Consider the following 20435-nt stretch of genomic DNA (forward strand, 5'->3'; position numbering starts at 1 on the left):
GAAAACTAACAAACAAGAAGGACATCCACACCAAAACCCCATCCATAGGTCAGCAACATCAAAGAACAAAGGTAGATAAAACCACAAAGATGGGGAGAAACCAGCACAGAAGGGCTGAAAATTCCAAAAACCAGAATGCCTCTTCTCCTCCAAGGGATCACAACTCCTCACCAGCAAGGGAACAAAACTGGACAGAGAACGAGTTTGACAAATTGACAGAAGTAGGCTTCAGAAGGTGGGTAATAACAAACTCCTCCGAGCTAAAGGAACATGTTCTAACCCAATGGAAGGAAGCTAAGAACCTTGAAGAAAGGTTAGACGAATTGCTAACTAGAATAACCAGTGTAGAGAAGAACATAAATGACCTGATGGAGCTGAGAAACACAGCAAGAGAACTTCGTGAAGCACACACAAGCTTCAAAAGTTGAATCGGTCAAGTGGAAGAAAGAATATCAGTGACTGAAGATCAAATTAATGAAATAAAGGGAGAAGACAAGATTAGAGAAAAAAGAGTGAAAAGAAATGAACAAAGCCTCCAAGAAATATGGGACTATGTGAATAGACCAAACCTACGTTTGATTCATGTACCTAAAAGTGATGGGGAGAATGGAACCAAGTTGGAAAACACTCTGCAGGATAGTATCCAGGAGAACTTCCCCAACCTAAACAGGGCAGGCCAACATTCAAATTCAGGAAATACAGAGAACACCACAAAGGTATTCCTCGAGAAGAGCAACCCCAAGACACATAATCGTCAGTTTCACCAAGGTTGAAATGAAGGAAAAAATGTTCAGGGCAGCCAGAGAGAAATATTGGGTTACCCACAAAGGGAGGCCCATCAGACTAACAGCGGATTTCTCAGCAGAAACCTTACAAGCCAGAAGAGAGTGGGGGCCAATATTCAACATTCTTAAAGAAAAGAATTTACAACCCAGAATTTCATATCCAGCCAAACTAAGCTTTATAAGTGAAGGAGAAATAAAATCCTTTACAGACAAGCAAATGCTGAGAAATTCTGTCAACAACATGCTTGCCTTGCAAGAGCTCCTGAAGAAAGCACTAAACATGGAAAGGAAAAACCAGTACCAGCCACTGCAAAAACATACCAAATTGTAAAGGCCATCAATGCTATGAAGAAACTGCCTCAACTAATGGGCAAAATAACCAGCTAGCATCATAATGACAGGATCAAATTCACACATAACAAAATTAATCTTAAATGTAAATGGGCTAAATGCCCCAATTAAAAGACACAGACCAGGAAATTGGATAAAGAGTCAAGACCCACTGGTGTGCTGTATTCAGAAGACCCATCTCCTAATGGAGATGGAGAAAGATCTACCAAGCAAATGGAAAACAAAAAAAAGCAGAGGTTGCAATCCTAGTCTCTGATAAAACAGACTTTAAACCAACAAAGATCAGAAAAGACAAAGAAGGGCATTACATAATGGTAAAGGGATCAATGCAACAAGAAGAGCTAACTATCCTAAATATATATGCACCCAATACAGTAGCACCCCGATTCATAAAGCAAGTTCTTAAAGACCTCCAAAGAGACTTAGACTCCCACACAATAATAGTGGGAGACTTCAACACACCACTTTCAATATTAGACAGATGAATGAGACAGAAGGTTAACAAGGATATCCAGGACTTGAATTCATCTCTGGACCAAGCTGACCTAATAGACATCTACAGAACTCTAAATCCCAAATCAACAGAATATACATTCTTCTCAGCACCACATCACACTTATTCTAAAACTGACCACATAATTCAAAGTAAAACATTCCTCAGCAAATGTAAAAAAGCAGAAATCACAATAAACTGTCTCTCAGACCACAGTGCAATCAAATTAGAACTCAGGATTAAGAAGCCCACTCAAAACCACACAACTACATGGAAACTGAACAACCTGATACTGAATGACTACTGGGTATGTAACAAAATGAAGGCAGAAATAAAGATGTTCTTTGAAACCAATGAGAACTAAGACACAACATACAAGAATCTCTGTGACACAATTAAAGCAGTGTTTAGAGGGAAATTTATAGCACTAAATGCCCACAAGAGAAAGCAGGCAAGATAAAAAATAGACACCCTAACATCACAATTAAAAGAACTAGAGAAGCAAGAGCAAACAAATTCAAAAGCTAGCAGAAGGCAAGAAATAACTAAGATCAGAGCAGAACTGAAGGAGATAGAGACACAAAAATCCCCTCAAAAAAATCAATGAATGCAGGAGCTGGTTTTTTGAAAAGATCAACAAAATAGATAGACTGCTAGCCAGACTACTAAAGAAGAAAAGAGAGAAGAATCAAATAGATGCAATTAAAAAAAAGATAAAGGGGATATCACCACTGATCCCACAGAAATACAAACTACCATCAGAAAATACTGTAAACACTTCTATGCAAATAAACTAGAAAATCTAGAAGAAATGGATAAATTCCTGGACACATACACCCTCCCAAGACTAAACCAGGAAGAAGCTGAGTCTCTGAATAGACCAATAACAGGTTCTGAAATTGAGGCAATAATTAATAGCCTACCAACAAGTCCAGGACCAGAAGGATTCACAGCCGAATTCTACCAGAGGTACAAAGAGGAGCTGGTACCATTCCTTCTGAAACTATTCCAATGAATAGAAAAAGAAGGAATCCTCCCTAACTCATTTTTTGAGGCCAGCATCATCTTGATGCCAAAACCAGGAAGAGACACAACAAAAAAGGAAAATTTTAGGCCAATATCCCTGATGAACATCATGTGAAAATCCTCAATAAAATACTGGTAAACCAAATACAGCAGCACATCAAAAAGCTTATCCACCACAATCAAGTCGGCTTCATCCTGGGATGCAACGCTGGTTCAACGTATGCAAATCAATAAACGTAATCCATCACATAAACAGAACCAATGACAAAAACCACATGATTATCTCAATAGATGCAGGAAAGGCCTTTGACAAAATTCAACAGCTCTTCATGCTAAAAAAAACTCTCAATAAACTAGGTATTGATGAACATATCTCAAAATAATAAGAGCTATTTATGACAAACCCACAACTAATATCATACTGAATGGGCAAAAACTGGAAGCATTCCCTTTGAAAACTGGCACAAGACAAGGATGCCCTGTCTCACCACTCCTATTTGACATAGTATTGGAAGTTCTAGCCAGGGCAATCAGGCAAGTGAAAGAAATAAAGAGCATTCAATTAGGAAAAGAGGAAGTCAAATTGTCTCTGTTCGCAGATGACATGATTGTCTATTTAGAGAACCCATAGTCTCAGCCCAAAATCTCCTTAAGCTGATAAGCAACTTCAGCGAAGTCTCAGGATACAAAATCAATGTGCAAAAATCACACGCATTCCTATACACCAATAACAAACAAGCAGAGAGCCAAATCTTAAGTGAACTCCCATTCACAATTGCTACAAAGTAAATAAAATACCGGGGAATCCAACTTACAAGGGATGTGAAGGACATCTTCAAGGAGAACTACAAACCACTGCTCAAGGAAATAAAAAGAGGACACAAACAAATGGAAGAACATTCCATGCTCTTGCATAGGAAGAATCAATATTGTGAAAATGGCATACTGCCCAAAGTAATTTAGAGATTCAATGTTATGCCCATCAAGCTACCACTGACTTTCTTCACAGAATTAGAAAAAACTACTTTAAATTTCATACGGAACCAAAAAAGAGCCCACATAGCCAAGACAATCCTAAACAAAAGGAACAAAGCTGGAGGCATCACACTACCTGACTTCAAACTATACTACAAGGCTACAATAACCAAAACAGCATGGTACTGGTACAAAAACAGATATATAGAACAATGGAACAGAACAGAGGCCTCAGAAATAACACCACACATCTACAGCCATCTGATCTTTGATAAACCTGACAAAAACAAGCAATGGGGAAATGATTCCCTATTTAATAAATGATGTTGGGAAAACTGGCTAGCCATATGCAGAAACCTGAAACTGGACTCCTTCCTTACACCTTATACAAAAATTAACTCAAGATGGATTAAAGACTTAAATGTAAAACCCAAAACCATAAAAACCCTAGATGAAAACCTAGGCAATACCATTCAGGACACAGGCATGAGCAAAGACTTCATGACTAAAACACCAAAAGCAATGGCAACAAAAGCCAAAATTGATAAATGGGATCTAATTAAACTAAAGAGCTTCTGTACAGCAAAAGAAACTATCATCAGAGTGAACAGGCAACCTACAGAATGGGAGAAAATTTTTGCAATCTATCCATCTGACAAAGAGCTAATATCCAGAATCTACAAAGAACTTAAACAAATTTACAAGAAAAAAACCCCATCAAAAAGTGGGCAAAGGATATGAACAGACACATCTCAAAAGAAGACATTTATGCAGCCAACAAACTTATGAAAAAATGCTCATCATCACTGGTCATTAGAGAAATGCAAATCAAAACCACAATGAGATACCATCTCACGCCAGTTAGAATGGCGATCATTAAAAAGACAGGAAACAACAGACGCTGGAAAGGATGTGGAGAAATAGGAAAGCTTTTACACTGTTGGTGGGAGTGTAATGCTCAATATCACTAATCATCAGAAAAATGCAAATTAAAACCACAATGAGGCTGGGTACCATGGCTCATCTGGCCAAGGTGGGCAGATTACTTGAGGTCAGGAGTTTGAGACCATCCTGGCCAACATGGTGAAACCCCATCTCTACTAAGAATACAAAAAAATAGCTGGGTGTGGTGGCACACACCTATAATCCCAGCTACTCAGGAAGCTGAGGCATGAGAATCACTTGAACCTGGGAGGCCGATGTTGTGGTGAGCCAAGATCATGCCACTGGACTCTAGAGCGAGACTCTGTCTCAAGAAAAAAAAAAAAAAAAAAAAAACCACACAGTGAGATATCATCTTTACACCAGTCACAATGGCTATTTATTACAAAGACAATAACAAATGTTGGCAAGGATTCAGAGAAAAGAGAACACTGTTTCACTGCTGAACACTTATTCACTATTGGTGGGAATGTAAATTAGTACAACCTCTATGGAAAACAGTGTGGAAATTTCTCAAAGAACTAAAAATAGAACTACCATTCGCTCCAACAATCCTACTACTGGGTAGCAGAGGATTTCTTTTCCTCTTTCCAAAGGAAAAGGAATTATTATGCCAAAAAGATACCTGCACTGTTATGTTTATCACATCACTATTCACAATAGCAAAGATATGGAATCAACCTAAGCATCCAACAATGGATGACTGGATAAAGAAAATGTGGTATATATATACACAACGGAACACTACTCAGCCATAAAAAAGAATGGAATCCTATTCTGCAGCAATATGGATGGAATTGGAGGCTATTATTTTAAGTGAAACAACTCAGAAACACAAATACAAATACTGCATCTTCTCACTTATAAGCAGGAGCTAAATAATGTATACACATGGACATAGAGTATGGAATGGATAGACAATGGAGACTCACGGGTAGAGGGCTGGGGAGAATGATATTTCCCAATTGCTTAATGGATACAATGTACATTATTTGGGTGATGGATACACTAAAAGCCCTAACTACATCACTATGCAATATATCCATGTAACAATATTACACTTATCTTCTACGAGTAAAATGCGGAACATTTATTAGACAGTTAAGAGGGGCAAGAGTGGGAAGCAGGAAGACCTGTTCATAAGCTATCACAGAAATCCCAGGAAAAGGTAATAGTTGTTTGGACTAGGGTGGCAGCAGTGGAAGTGGTAAGAAGTGGATTCATTTGGGCAATGTTGTGGAGACAGCCAACAGAACTAACTGATGGAATTGGAGTTGGGGGAAAGAAAGGAGTCAAGGATAATTCTTGGGCATGGTCAGATAACTTATATTAATTAGATTAGAAATTAGGAAGAGCATCCATTCCTCAAGCCAAGGCAGCCCCAAACCAAGGTATATGTCTTGCTTAGCAGAGTAAAGCTGTACTTCAGCCCCACTCACTCCCTTGGCTTGGTGTTCTTGTTCACAACCTTATACTCTGGTCTTGCTTCTGAGGTTCTGGCTTTAGCAACTGAGTTAATGAGCAACTGAGTATCATGTACTGAGATGAAGAATTCACTATCATGCCCAATTGCCCACTGCCTTGCCAAATCATAAGAGTCACATAATAAAAAGATGACAGTAATATAGTTCAGCAGTTGCCAAAACATCCTGCAACTCATTGGGCCATCTGATGTCAAGTTAATTTACACCAGTATTCAGAAATATGTGGAAGGAAGTATTTAAAATCTGATATGTTTTCATGTATCCATTAGATAATCAATCATTTGTTAATAAATATATGGTATCGAATCTGAGGCAGTTTACTAAAACCAATACAGAAGCAACATTCAGTGTGGTCTTGAAATATGAAACATATTTAAATTACACTGAAACATCTTAAACACTAAACTACTAAACATATTATTTTACAATATAACTCATTAGAAATTGTTATGCAAATTATGTGCATTATCTGCCTCATAGCCTAAATTGGATAAACCTCAACCAAAATTATCAGGCTATGACTGTATGAATATTTTAAGCATATTTTAAAAATAAGAACCAAAACTTCATTATCTCTCCAGTCTTCACATGCTAAACTTAACACGTTGTGGCTGAAACAAAATGGAATAGGCCACTATGTATTTAACAAACCTGACAGGGCTCAGACAGAATGTATGAGCTGATAAACATTTTGGCCCAATCAAAGGGCTGGCCATTTTCTAAGCATGTTATTTATTCTTTATTTTACTGTAAGCTCCAAGATCAGGGCTATGTTTTAACCTGCCTTGTGATATAGTTTGACTCTGTGTCCCCACCCAAATCTCATGTTGAATTATAATCCCCAATGCCGGGGGAAAGTCCTGGTGGGAGGTCATTGGATCATGGGGACAGATTTCTCCCTTGCTGTTCTTGTAATAATGAGTGAGTTTTCATGAGATGTGTTTTTTTTTTTAAGTGTGTAGTACTGCCCCCTTCGCTGTCTCTCCTGACACCACGTAAAGACAGACGTGCTTGCTTCCCCTTCAACATTCCCCCATGACTGTAAGTTGCTTTGGCTAGAGTAAGGAAAAGAGAGTTTGGAGGGGAGGGAGTAGAGGGATGGGAGCAAATAGTGAAACAGGAAACTACTTAGAAGGCTACTGAGTAATAAACGCAAGAGAAGATAGTTGTTTACATTAGAGTTGTAACACTTAAGGTAGTAAGGTCAGATTTTTATATTACAAAGTATAATATCAAAGATTATGAAAGATTTTTCTAAAGGAGTTTCTCTCTACCACCAAAGATTCGTTCTTATTCCTATGCCAAACAACATTCTATAACACACTTAATTTTATTATCATATATTGACTTTTCTGTCATATTCTTTTTTTTTTTTTTTTGAGACAGCATCTTGCTCTGTTGCCCAGGCTGGAGTACAGTGGTGTGATCTCGGCTCACTACAACCTCCACCTCCTGGGTTCAAGCAATTCTTCTGCCTCAGCCTCCTGAGTGGCAGGGATGAGAGAAGCATGACACCATGCCTGGCTAATTTTTGTATTTTTAGTAGAGATGGGGTTTCACCGTTATTGGCCAGGCTGGTCTTGAACTCCTGACCTCAAGTGATCCACCTGCCTCAGCCTCCTGAAGTACTAGGATTACGAGCGTGAGCCACTGCACCCAGCCTTCTGTCATGTTCTTGATGTGATCTGCATTATTAGTGTCATCAAGGTTATGGGTTACTTAATTATAGCTACCATATGTGTATATCTCTATTTAGCACCAAGCAAAGCAACATGGGCAATAATCCCTACTTAAAATGTTTGGTGATGTTGAACATGTTTTATCTTCTACAAATCTTTTAGGAGTTCCCTTGCTTATCTCCAAAGGCTCACCACCATTCTACATATTTGCTTTGATGAAAGGGTTTGGTTTTGATGGTAGACCTGAATTTGAATACCTGCTCCAACATATGCTGAACAAGACTTTGACAATAAATAGTTAAAATATACTTCACAACGCAGATGTACAGTTTCCATAAAGTAATAGCTAAAAAAAATGGTAGTTCCCTTTCCTCATCCTATCTTGCAGCAGTGCCAGAATTAGGGTGAAGAGATTAGGGTGTTATATCATTCTTTGTAAATGTATCCATTGAGAGTATTGTAGGGATTTGAGATCCAACATCATTCATTTAAAAACCTATGAACAAAAGACTCAAAGTTTCAGTTTGGAATTAGTACAAGTGCAGGGTTAAATGGTATCTTTATTTGAAATTTTGACATATTGTTAAACTTTTGGCAATAATTTTGATTTTTTAAAATATTGCAATAAAACATTTATCTAAATTACTGAGTTTCTTGATGCACCCTTCAAGTTTGAGCATGAGGTGAATGTCTCACTCCTCCACCCCAGTAAGTGACTCTGACTTAAAGGGTGATGCCAGCAGGAATGCATTCCTTTAGAACAAACAGCCCAGTGGATGAAATAGGGTCAGAAAAAGTGAGTAATGTCCTACCTTTCTCCCAAACTAATTAAGCACTGGTCTTCAAACAAGTCCCTTGTTTTCTAATTTTGAAAAACTATTCATAACATTTTACATATTTTAAAGTTGATGTATTTTTTCCAGCATAATTAGTTGAAAAGGATGTAATTTCTGGCATACTGGAAGTATTGACACTTAAATACATCTTGATTTATCATTCATTTTAATGTATCCAGTTGAATCTAAGTATCCTAGAGATGTGAGGCCCACCATCACTCATTTAAAGATATATGAACAACTTGAAAAGGTAGAGAGATGGTAAAAGCACTGTGCTCACCCTTAGAACAATTTTAAAAGCTGGACAAACTTTAACAATTTTTCTTGAACCCATCAGTAAACAAGGGTCACAGTACAAAAAACTAACTTGAAATCTGGAGAAAGATAGGCATAGGAACACTTGGGCCAGATGTTCAGCTGTTGCCCTTCCCTTTGCAGATTAAGGTTTTTATTCCTTGGGAGACATAAAGGACAAAGGTGCTCACAGAGGAGACAAAGATGAATCCAGAGAAAGCTTTCCCCCATGGCACTGGCTGAACAGGGAAGAACACCTAGCAATGAAATTCTGCGCAGACCCATGTGAGAATGGAAAAATGATACAATCACTTTGGAAAAGTTTGGAAGTTTCTTATAAAGTTAAACATACACTTACCATACGACCCAGCAATCCCATTCCTAGGTATTTGCCCAAATGAATTGAAAATTTATGTACACAAATGTTTATAGCAGCTGTATTCATAATTTCCTCAAACTGGAAACAACCAAGATATCTTTCAACAGATGAACATATAAACAGTGGTACAATGGAATATTATTCTGCAATAAATAGGAAGAAACTATTGATTCACCCAACAACATGGATGAATCTTAAATGTGTTTTTCTAAGTGAAAGAAGCCAGATCCAAAATGTTACATATTTTATGATGCAATTTATATGGCATTATGGAAAAGGAAAAACTATAGAAACAGAAAACAGATCAATGGTTTCCAGGAGTTAGGAGAGAGAAGAAGGGTTAACTACAAAATGACCACACAAGGGAAATTTGGGGGTGATGAAATTATTCTGTACACAGTACTGTACTGGTGGATACATGACCATATATTTGTCAAAACCCATAGAACTATAAACAAATAACCAACCTAAGTAACTTTGGGAAACTGTTTTGACTAGATAATGTAAGATTAAAGAAAAAAAATCAAAGAAATATCCTGGTCAATAAGGTTAAAGAAATAAAAATGAAATAAGTAAATGCTAAACTCTTCTTGGTGGTAAATTTGTTTCTCACAAAGGTACAAGTTAACCAATATGCATCTACTATACACTGAAAAATAAAATACATTTTAGATATTGCCAGATTTCTCATTGTCAGAGAAAGAAATCACAAATAAAGGGAAGCAGGAATGACTGCTGGGTGTCAGATTACAGTCAAAGGTGTAAGTATAAATTTGTTTTTATATATAAATATAGATGTGTCTGTATACAGGAGTTAGTACATACAAATATATTTCCTAGCTCTGTCTGTCCTCTGTGCAGGCATAGAAGCAATGACACCCCAGCAGCAATAAGCACTCCTAATGCTCAGAGCTTAGTTTCTAAATACCATTCTCCTGTAAAAGTAACCACAACTTTTTGTTAGATGTAGGGCAGGGAAAATACCTTAAAAAAAAAAAAGATGAGGACATGTCAAGAGGATACAAGAGCCAACATGAAAGAGTTCCCAATGACCAAAGCTGGAATAATTTGAACAACAAAATCAATAATGGTAGTGCCAACCCCGGTGGCTCATGCCTGTAATCCCAGCACTATGGGGGACCCAGGTGTATGGACTGCTTGAGTCCAGGAGTTTGAGACGAGCCTGGGTGATACGACGAAACCCCGTCTCTACAAAAAATTAAAATAAAATAAAATACAAAAATTAGCTAGGTGTGGTCACACATGCCTGTAGTCCCAGCTACTCAGGAGACTGAGGTGAAAGTATCTTTCAGCCTGGGTGACAAAGCAAGACCTTGTGTCAAAAAAAAAAAAAATTAAAACAAAATTAAACAAAAAGATAGTATTGGATTATACTCAAATGACAGAATAAATACCTCCATACTGATATAATGAAATAACTGAATAAATATAAAGGAAAGAGGCAAGGCTTTCTTACATAATTCCAAATAATAAATGTAGAAAGAATGAAGGAAACTGAAAAGAACCATTAGAACACCATAGTAATAACTGCTTTGGGTAAGACTACAAAGGTGAATGCTAAAATTAGTGGGTGAAACTCTAGGGTGAAACAGTGCATATACATAACCTTAAAGTATTCCCCCCCCAAATATTTATTAATACGTGGTTTGAACATATGTCCACAAGTTCTGTGATACTCCTCTCTCTAAGAGGTGAACCTTCTAACAAACAGAGAATAGAGAAGGAAAAACAGAAATTGTACAGTGGAGAAAACTGACAGACACAACCTTAACCAAGTCAGCAAAGTTAACATCACCAGCTATACTCATTATGTTACTCCCTAATACACCCTGTGAACTTCATCTATGTAGTATTCATCCCAAATACCGTAACTCTGTAGTCATGAGAAAATACCTGACAGATCCAAATTGAGGGCCATTCTACAAAACACCTGACCAGCTCTCTTCAAAATTACCTAGGTCATGAAAAATAAAGAAGGGCTGAAAAACTATCACAGACCATGGGATACTTAGGAGATAGGACCACTAAATGCAATATGGCAACCTGAATCCTGGAAAAGAAAATGGACATTGGTTGAAAAACTGGTGAAATCCAAATAAAGTGTGTTGTATAGTCAGTAGTGTTGTACTAATGTTAATTTATTAGTTTCCATCAATGTGCCACAGTTACATGAGACAAAGTAGCAAACATCTGCCTCTGGCCAGCCAGAGTCCACTCTTGCTGTGATGAAGCCATGTTTGCTCACTCTGCTTGTGAGCATAACTTCACAACTCCCTGACTCAGTGACTGAGTGCAGCCAGAAGGAATACCCTGAAGATGATAAGCAGGAAAGCAGGATAGAGAACAGGTTCCCACGTCCCTTGCCTGAATCACTGCATTTCTAGAAAAGAAGTTCAATGATCCTAGCCTTTGTCTTTTCCTGTACATGAGATAATGTCTGACAGGAATAATTATTATGCCTCTGTAATCTATAACCAATGTACTCCTCTCCCACCCAAACTTTGATGAGATGTTGCTCTACTGTAACTTCTGAGCACATGCTGAACATCCACATCATGTGACATATAAGCTATGGGCTGAAACATGGCTTTGGTGCAGTGAAACAGAAATCCTCTGAAAGACTCTCCTGGGTTGCAATCCTAAGACTGAACAAAACTAACTTTAATTCTTTAAATGCCTGATTTGTCTTTAGTTGACAGTTATGTAAGATAATATTAGGGGAAAGTGGATGGAAGGAATGGAAAGACTGTACTATCTTTACAATTCCTTTGTAAATCTAAAATTACTTCAAAATAAAACATAATTTATATATTTGTGTATGCAGTAGGGAAATTTGTACCTCATTCCTTTCACTCGAGCTTTTATTTCCATTGCATGTCTCTCCTCAAATTTGATCCTAATGTACTTAGAAGTTGTATTATCATCCTTTTACTTCTTGACATTTGAATTTTTTAATTTCCTGTAACCAGAAGTCTCTAAATGTTAATTAAAAATTCTAGATTGAGTTATCATTGAGATCATTAATGGGCACTTGATCGAAGCAACATAATGAACACACATTTTAATAACCACTAAAGAAAAATATTTTTATTGAAAATGCACCGCTTAACGAGGGGGATGGGACTTTTTCTTCCAATAAGCCCATCTACTTCCGGATGCATATTACGTCTATTTGTTCTTTTCCTTTTTTTTTTTTTCTTTCTTTTTTAAAGAGATGGCAGTCTCACTAATGTTGCCCAGGCTGGACTTGATCTCCTGGGCTCAATTGGTCCTCCTGCCTCAGCCTCTCCAGTATCTGGGACTACCAGTGCCCACCACCATGCCTGGCTTCCTTCTTTTTTTAAAAAAACAGATTTACATCTGACTTAATTACTGAGAAAACTTATCCCTATAAAAAGGTAGATGGACACTGAAATTTTGTTATAACAAAGTTACTCCATCCTTTGGATTACTTTTTGTTTACATGCCGAAATTTGTTGGGTGACTTAGTATTCTTATTTTCCACGAACTATCACCTAACACCTCGAGTAGGGCCTCCTTCAACCTTTAGGAGAGCAAAGAATTGAAAACATCCACACTGGATTTGTCATCCGGATAGCAGAGCCATTTGCTCTCAAAGACTCCATCTGTTTTCATGATTGTTCGCTCACTGGCCAAGCTTCAGGACGTGTGAAGTAGTTTTTCTGTAAACAGGAAGGCCACCGTGGAGGCCAAGCCTTCCCCATGGGCACCTTCTCAGATTGCGATTGTGGATGAAATGAGGGATTTTCTTGAAACAACCCTCACGCAGGTACCCCTTGGGCAGCCTTCAACCGCTCTGGGGAAGGAGGCCCCAGGCATAGACAACTGCAGTATAAATAATCATCCCTACAGTGCTCTGTCAGGGCTGTAGGGGGGCACGGGACAGTAAGGGAGGAGGCTGAACTGCGCGATTTTACCTGGCTTCTCCAGAAGGGGAAGGCGGCCAGTTGGACCCGGTCCTTGTGTTCGGAGAACAGAGTCACCCAGGCCTCGAACGCCTGCGATGGTCGGCGTCTCTTCCCTAGGTGACGCAAGACGCGGAGCGCGGCTGCACGACGCTGGCGCAAGCGCGGGCGCAAGAGCGCCGGCCTCCGAGACGGTTAGTGATTGGACGAAGCAGGGCGCGGGGGCGCATGCCCGGGTCCTGCAGGGGCACCGCGAGGCCTCTTTTGAAAGATGCGGCCCTGACCCTGTGAACCTCGCGCAGAGCGGCCTGAAGCGAGAGGTTGAGGCTGGGAGGTGGGAGCAACGGCGGCGGCGGCCGCCTGCGAGCTCCCGGCCTGAGGCGCAGCAGCAGCTGCCCGTCTTCCCACATAGAGGGCAGGAAGGACAACTTTGGCGGGTAGGGGTTGGGCCAGGACTCAGGAGGCCACCGACGAGCTGATTTTTTTTTCTTTTTTTCTTTTTTCCTGACCTTGCTAATATCTTCCCTAACTCCTGAGTAGTTTTAAGGTCTTTTACAGGGACCTCTCTCTGTTCCTTCTTTCCTCCTTTGTAGCAGAGGTTTAGGGAAGGGATTCAGGAGAGAAGAGGTCCGTGTCTATGAAAACTCAAAAAGCAGTCGTGAGATCAGTTCAAGAGGGATTTGACTCTAGTCATCTGAATATGTGCCAAGGCCATTTATGGAAATAACGGGGGGGGGGGGGTTTGGAGTAAATATTTTCAGTTTACATAGCGTTTTGTCTTGTTTTCTGCCAATTTTATCGTGACCTCTAGGTGAGAAAATGGCTAGCAACAATCATTGGTTTCAGAGTTCGCAGGTCCCCAGCTTTGCCCAGATGCTGAAAAAGAACCTGCCAGTTCAACCAGCGACAAAGACGATAACTACACCCACAGGATGGTCCTCAGAAAGTTACAGCCTGTCCAAGATGGCATCCAAGGTTACGCAAGTAACGGGTACGACTTTTTTCATTTGTAACAATGAGTCAGTTCTTTAAGATTCTAGGATGGCCAGTAAGTTCTGTCGAGTCTCTGGTTTAAAGGTTTCGTGGTTGTATAGACATTTACTCGTGGCCGTGTACCTGGAGCTGGCATCTGACTCAACATTTGGAGGAGGCCTGTAGAGCTCTTTACCTGTGCCGCTCGTTTAACCATCTGTTACCACCTTGACTGTTCAACCCCCCCCCCCCCCCGCTTCAAGTGTGGCTTGCCTTTCTGAGGTGAGGCGCAAGGGAAGATACTGGACTTACACTGGTCTGTATTCCACATAGCACTTAGCGTAGTGTTAAGTATAAAGCAGGGGCAAACATACTTTAAAATTCGGTGGAATCCAGTGAGAAAATGAGTGGATGGGAGCCAGAAGCTACGTTTTAGTCCCTTTCTGTATTCTAGGCCTTAGTGATATTATCTGTAAAAATTGCTTGGTTTCTGGAGACCCTGACATCACTAAAATTCCATGACCCTTGATATCGCTTAATAATGACATGTTGATATTACCTTTTTGCAAAATAGTCTTAGTACTCGATAGATGCAATAACATGCGGTGCTTGTCATGTGTGCCAAAATTGTTTAGTAGAAACTTAAGAAAAACATATGATGAAGTGTATCTGGGACAACCTTCCATTTCGGGGAGGATTTATTGCTTTTGCTAATTTTTGTTTGTTTGTTTTAAACCAAATTGACAAGTATAACATTTGTTTTTAGGTAATTTTCCAGAACCGTTGCTTTCCAAGAATCTTTCATCTATTTCAAATCCTGTCCTTCCTCCAAAAAAAATACCTAAGGAATTTATAATGAAATACAAACGTGGAGAAATAAATCCTGTGTCAGCCTTGCACCAGTTTGCACAAATGCAGCGAGTTCAGCTTGACCTTAAGGAAACTGTGACAACAGGCAAGTGTAAAATTGTATTTGTCTCAAAAACAAAACGAAAAGTATAGCAAAATAATTGTGCTAAATTTAGTTCTTTCTTCTAATATTGGAGTTAGGTAACTGATTGTATGTTTTCACAAGAATACTTAAATGTTTATGTTCACACTTCTTTAGCCTTTGCAGCCTCTACAAATAACTCATATATACCAAAGTTTTATAATCATTGAATTGTAATTTTCTTATGTGTCGCTAGTTGAATGGAAATTAGTCTCATGGACTATTTTGGGGTGTAATTACTTCTTGTATCATAAACATGCTTTTGTAAAGATGTTAAATATTTGGACTATGATTATTTTATGAGAAGGATTCTGTGAGGATGATGACTAAGAAAAGTTAAGGTCAAATTTGCCTTCTGAAACTCAAGCATTAGATTATATGATTGGTACTTTGTCTGCAGACTAGTCTGTTACAGTTTTCTCAATTCTCTCTTAAACTCCCCAGACAGAATAATCTGTAACCATGCTGTGCCTGTGAAAGGCTACACGAGTACAGATAAGGAAAATGCAGAAAGTAGTTTCTGATCTCTTCACATTATAGCCAATGATTAGGAAGATTTTAGGAAAGTGGAAGGATAAGTGCTCTTAAGAGGCATTGACAGCTTAAAATTTTAAATTTTAAAAACTTTGTGTATATGTACATGTGTGTGTGTTTGTACACACACATGAGTAGTTAGGTTTTTTCTTTAATTTTCCTGGTGCTAATTTGCCAATATGGATCTCAAAGCTAACATCTTTGCTAAATAACTTTAACATGTCAAGATTTTAGTAAAGATAGTCACAGCGACATCAAGTTTCAGTCTGTTGTTTTAGGTGGAATACCAGTAAACTAACAGGTGACAGAAATAGTATCTTAACATAGATGGTGGTGGTAATGTAGAAGGTGGACTTAATTTCCGTGTAACTAGTTAGCTTTCCTCCAGTAATCTCACGCTGCTCTTGGAAAATGTAAACTGTTGGTCATTGTAAGAAAAAATAAATGATCAGGACAAATCTTCACTGCTCTGAGCAAAAACTACTAAAAAACATGACCTGTTGGTTGTTAATGGTGTACATTTTATGCTCAAAGTATATAGTTCAATAATCCAGTGTGTTTGGTAGTGAAACCAGTGTCAGAATTTTTTAATAGCTCTATGTGTGATTTAGATTTACACTAAAGTTTGAGAACCCGAGTTATAAACAGGCTGAAGCTTAAAGGCTCCGCATTCTGACACAGAAGACTTACTAATAAATTTTAGGTAAAATATCTTTTTTTTTCTTTAGATAGAGGCTCTCACTCTGTTATCCAGGCTGGAGTGCAGTGGTGATCCTCCCACCCCAGCCTGCCAAATAGCTAAGACTGCTGCAGGCATCCACCACCAGGCCTGGCTAATTTTCAAAATGTCCTGTAGAGAAGGAGTCTCACTATATTGCCTAGGCTGACCTCGAACTCCTGGCATCAAGAGATCCTCCAACCTCAGCCTCCCAAAGTGATGGGATTATGAGTGTGAGCCAGTGCACCCAGCCAAGATGTGTAATATACATAAGAATCATCTGGGCCACTTGTTGATTATACAAAATGCTCTCTGATTTAGTAAACCTGGATTGGAACCCAGGTGATCATGAAGAAAGGAACTTGGGAAACTGAAGTCTGAGATGTTATGGGGAAAGCAGTTTACCCAGAAGCAGTCAGGAGTTGCTTGTAAAACCTAGATGTACATATTAAAGAGTTAATGTAATATAATTGTGAGTATGTGAGGAAATAAGATAGTGGGGTTTATGTGTGGCAGCATTGTATGTAGCCATCTGTAACCAAAGAGTGGAGAGTCATATTCCTAAAGGCCTCCTAAAGTCTAAATACTAACAAGCAAAACCTCAAACAGAAGAATCTTTGACCTGTAAATACGGGAGACAAGACAATTCTATTTCATTTTTTATCCAAATATAAAAGCTAAGTAAATAAATTGTGATGACTGGACATTCAGTTTAATTCTTTAGTTTATCATTATGTTTTGGTTTTCTCTTCCTCTCTCTCCCCACCTCCTCTCCCACTCCCCAACCTTCACAGTTGTAATGGGTTGAGTTGCTTATAACGCCCTGATAGTACACAGGGTTTCTTCAAAGAGATCTCTTATATTCTGGAGCTTAAAAGTGTATTAGGGCAATCCAAGGGGTGGGGGAAATTCAGCTTTCTTTGTTTTAAAGTTTTAAAGACGTTTGTATTTAAGTTTTAAAGATGTGAGATGTTACGTGAAATCTCCACATTTTATCTCTCACTGGCCGTTTGACAGATAGTGGAGTGTTTACCATTGCCAGGCATTATACTAGACACTCACTGTTACTCCACGTGTGATCAGTACTCTACTACTGGCCCTATTGCTCACACTGAATCTGGAGCTGGCCTAAGCTGCTTGAATCCTCAGAGTTAGTTCAGATGCCCATTCAGTTTTAGTTTAACTCCTATTGGTCCTACAAAAGGACTTGTAAAGTTGGTGTTTATGAGGTAGTTTTTGAGAATTTTTGTACTGGAATGTTTTCCTATGTACATACATTGTTTGCAAGAATATAATAAAAATTATTGTAGCATTCATTCTGAGTTCTTTTTCAAGGTAATGTTATGGGACCATATTTTGCCTTTTGTGCTGTGGTGGATGGTATTCAGTACAAGACTGGACTGGGACAAAATAAAAAGGAGTCTAGATCCAATGCAGCAAAATTAGCTCTTGATGAGCTTCTACAACTGGATGAACCTGAACCACGAATTTTAGAAACATCAGGTAAATACTCTTGATTATAAAGTATTTATAAGAGGTATCATTTTTCAAAAGGAATCACCTGAAAGATTTATGTTAATGAGAGTTACTTGGCAGCTACAAGATAGAAGTTGCAGGATTTGAATAATTTATTTCAGTTGCTGTCCACTGATGTATTTAATAGTAGTTAAAATGCTCTTGTATATTTCAGCACTGAAAGGTATAATCATGTTGCTAAACTGTCCGGTAACTTGTCAGGTTGTTAATTGACAGATTAAGTCCTAAAATATAGTTTTCTTTGTAATTTGTTAGATTCTTATTATGAATGTAATACTGTACATTTAATACTTAGAGGTTTTAAATGCAGCGTTTGTGAAGTTTGTGTTAAATTCAGTAAATGGTAGAATTACTTGAGAAAATGGCCTAAGGTAGCATAGCAAATAGGTTAAGTGTGTGAACTCCAGAATTCGATTGCTCAGGTTGGAATATTGACCCTATGCTGACAAGTTGTTTGCCCTCTAAACCTGTTTTATTTGGAGAGGGGAGACAGTGATAGTTATACCTTCTGTGGTTGTCATTAGGATTAGATAAACAATGCATGCAAAGTCCTTAACCAGTGCCTTACTGAAGAATACACAATCAAATTACAAAGTATTTAAAATACTTTGTTGAACTCAAGTTAAAATATACCTATAGAATTTCCTAAGCATCCAGTTAAATTGTGAGAAAAATATATTGATGATTAGTTTCTCCTGCCTTTTCCCTAATAGCTTTCAAAATGTTTATGTAGGGCTAGCGAATGTTTTGCCCACTGGTCTGCAAACTTTAGTTTCTAAAACATTTATTTTTTTCCCTCCTTCATAAAAATTAAGGTGGCATTTAACCATGTCTACTGCCACTACTTTGAAAACTAAGGCAGCATTTACCCATCTCTGCTGTCGGCACTTCTATACTCATTATTGTTTTCTCCAAAAAGTACCAATGGTGCCTTAATTACAACTAAAAGTTCTTTAACGATATATTCTGTCTTGGGCTAGAGCCTGAAAAAATAATAAGGTCATCTTTTTCACTATAGTGAGCTAGAGTTTCTTCTTTATTTTTTCTACTGTAGACAGCTGAGTTTAAACATCTATTTGTGTTATGAAAGGATGTAGAAGATAAGAGTTCAGTATTCATTTCTTTGCTCTATTAACAATTTTTCTAGTCTTCTCCTTCTTATTCACAACATAAAACTTTTAAAACTAGTTTTTTTCAAAATTTTGAGCTCATCACTGTTTTAAAATTATTTTTCATGTATATCTTCTTTAATATTTTGCACATGGTTTTTTTATGTAGTGTTTTTCGTTTTGTTTTGTTTGAGACAGAGTCTCACTCTGTCACCCAGGCTGGAGTGCAGTGGTGCGATCTCTGCTCACTGCAACCTCCACCTCCCGGGTTCAAGTGATTCTCATTCCTCAGCCTCCCTAGTAGCTGGGATTATAGGTGCGTGCCACCACACCCGGCTAATTTTTGTATTTTTAGTAGAGATGGGGTTTCACCATGTTGGCCAGGCTGGTCTTGAACTCCTGACCTCAAGTGATCCTCCCACCTTGGCCTCCCAAAGTGCTGGGATTATAGGCATGAGCCACTGCACCTGGACTGATGTAGTTTGTTTGTTTTTTTAAAGCATACGTGTGCAGAACATGCCAGTTTGTTACATAGGTATACATGTGCCATGGCAGTTTGCTTTACCTATTAACCTGTCCTCTGTTCCGTCCCTCAACTCCCACCCCCTAAAAGGCCCTGGTGTGTGTTGTTCCCCTCTCTGTGTCCATGTGTTCTCAATGTTCAGCTCCCACTTATGAGTGAGAACTTCAGTATTTGGTTTTCTGTTCCTGTGTTAGTTTGCTGAGGATGATGGCTTCTGGCTTCATCCATGTCCCTTCAAAGGACATGATCTCATTCCTTTTTATGGCCACATAGTATTCCATGGTGTATATGTACCATATTTTCTTTATCCATTCTATCATTGATGGCCATTTGGGTTGGTTCCATGTCTTCGCTATTGTAAATAGTGCTGCAGTAAACATACGTGTGCATGTGTCTTTATAGTAGAATGATTTATATTCCTTTGGATATATATCCAGTAATGGTATTGCTGGGTCAAATGGTATTTCTGGTTCTAGATCCTTGAAGAATCACCATGCTGTCCTCCACAATGGTTAAACTAATTTACATTCCCATCAATAGTATAAAAGCATTCCTATTTCTCCACAGCCTCACCAGCATCTATTGTTTCCTGACTTTTTAGTAATAGCCATTCTGACTGGCATGAGATGGTATCTCATTGTGGTTTTGATTTGCATTTCTCTGATGATCAGTGATATTGAGCTTGCTTTTTTCATATGTTTGTTGGCCACATAAATGTCTTCTTTTGAGAAGTGTCTGTTCATATCTGTGGCCCACTTTTTGATGGGATTTTTTTTTCTTGTAAATATGTTTAAGTTCCTTGTAAATTCTGGATATTAGACCTTTGTCAGATGTGTAGATTGCAAAAATTTTCTCCCATTT

General features: G+C 38.4%; 1 protein-coding gene and 1 long non-coding RNA gene across 10 annotated transcripts in view; one reads left to right on the forward strand and one right to left on the reverse strand.

Annotated features, from left to right (window-relative positions):
* Positions 1 to 13291, reverse strand: part of LOC134809913 (uncharacterized) — a 36571-nt gene extending 23280 nt beyond the window's left edge. The window contains exon 1 of the long non-coding RNA XR_010156685.1: positions 13204 to 13291. This is a non-coding gene — a long non-coding RNA (uncharacterized LOC134809913). The remainder of the gene's footprint in view (positions 1 to 13203) is intronic.
* Positions 12902 to 20435, forward strand: part of ADAD1 (adenosine deaminase domain containing 1) — a 50825-nt gene continuing 43291 nt past the window's right edge. For 2 of the 9 annotated variants that reach the window (XM_009448183.4, XM_054682656.2), the window contains exons 1-4: positions 12928 to 13385; positions 14003 to 14182; positions 14930 to 15118; positions 17742 to 17909. In XM_009448183.4, the coding sequence (XP_009446458.1) occupies positions 14011 to 14182; positions 14930 to 15118; positions 17742 to 17909 (529 nt within the window). In that variant the 5' untranslated portion in view covers positions 12928 to 13385; positions 14003 to 14010. 9 annotated transcript variants of the gene reach the window in all.

The sequence above is a fragment of the Pan troglodytes genome, chromosome 3 (assembly GCF_028858775.2).
Source record: "Pan troglodytes isolate AG18354 chromosome 3, NHGRI_mPanTro3-v2.0_pri, whole genome shotgun sequence".
In the NCBI taxonomy this organism is placed as follows: domain Eukaryota; kingdom Metazoa; phylum Chordata; class Mammalia; order Primates; family Hominidae; genus Pan; species Pan troglodytes.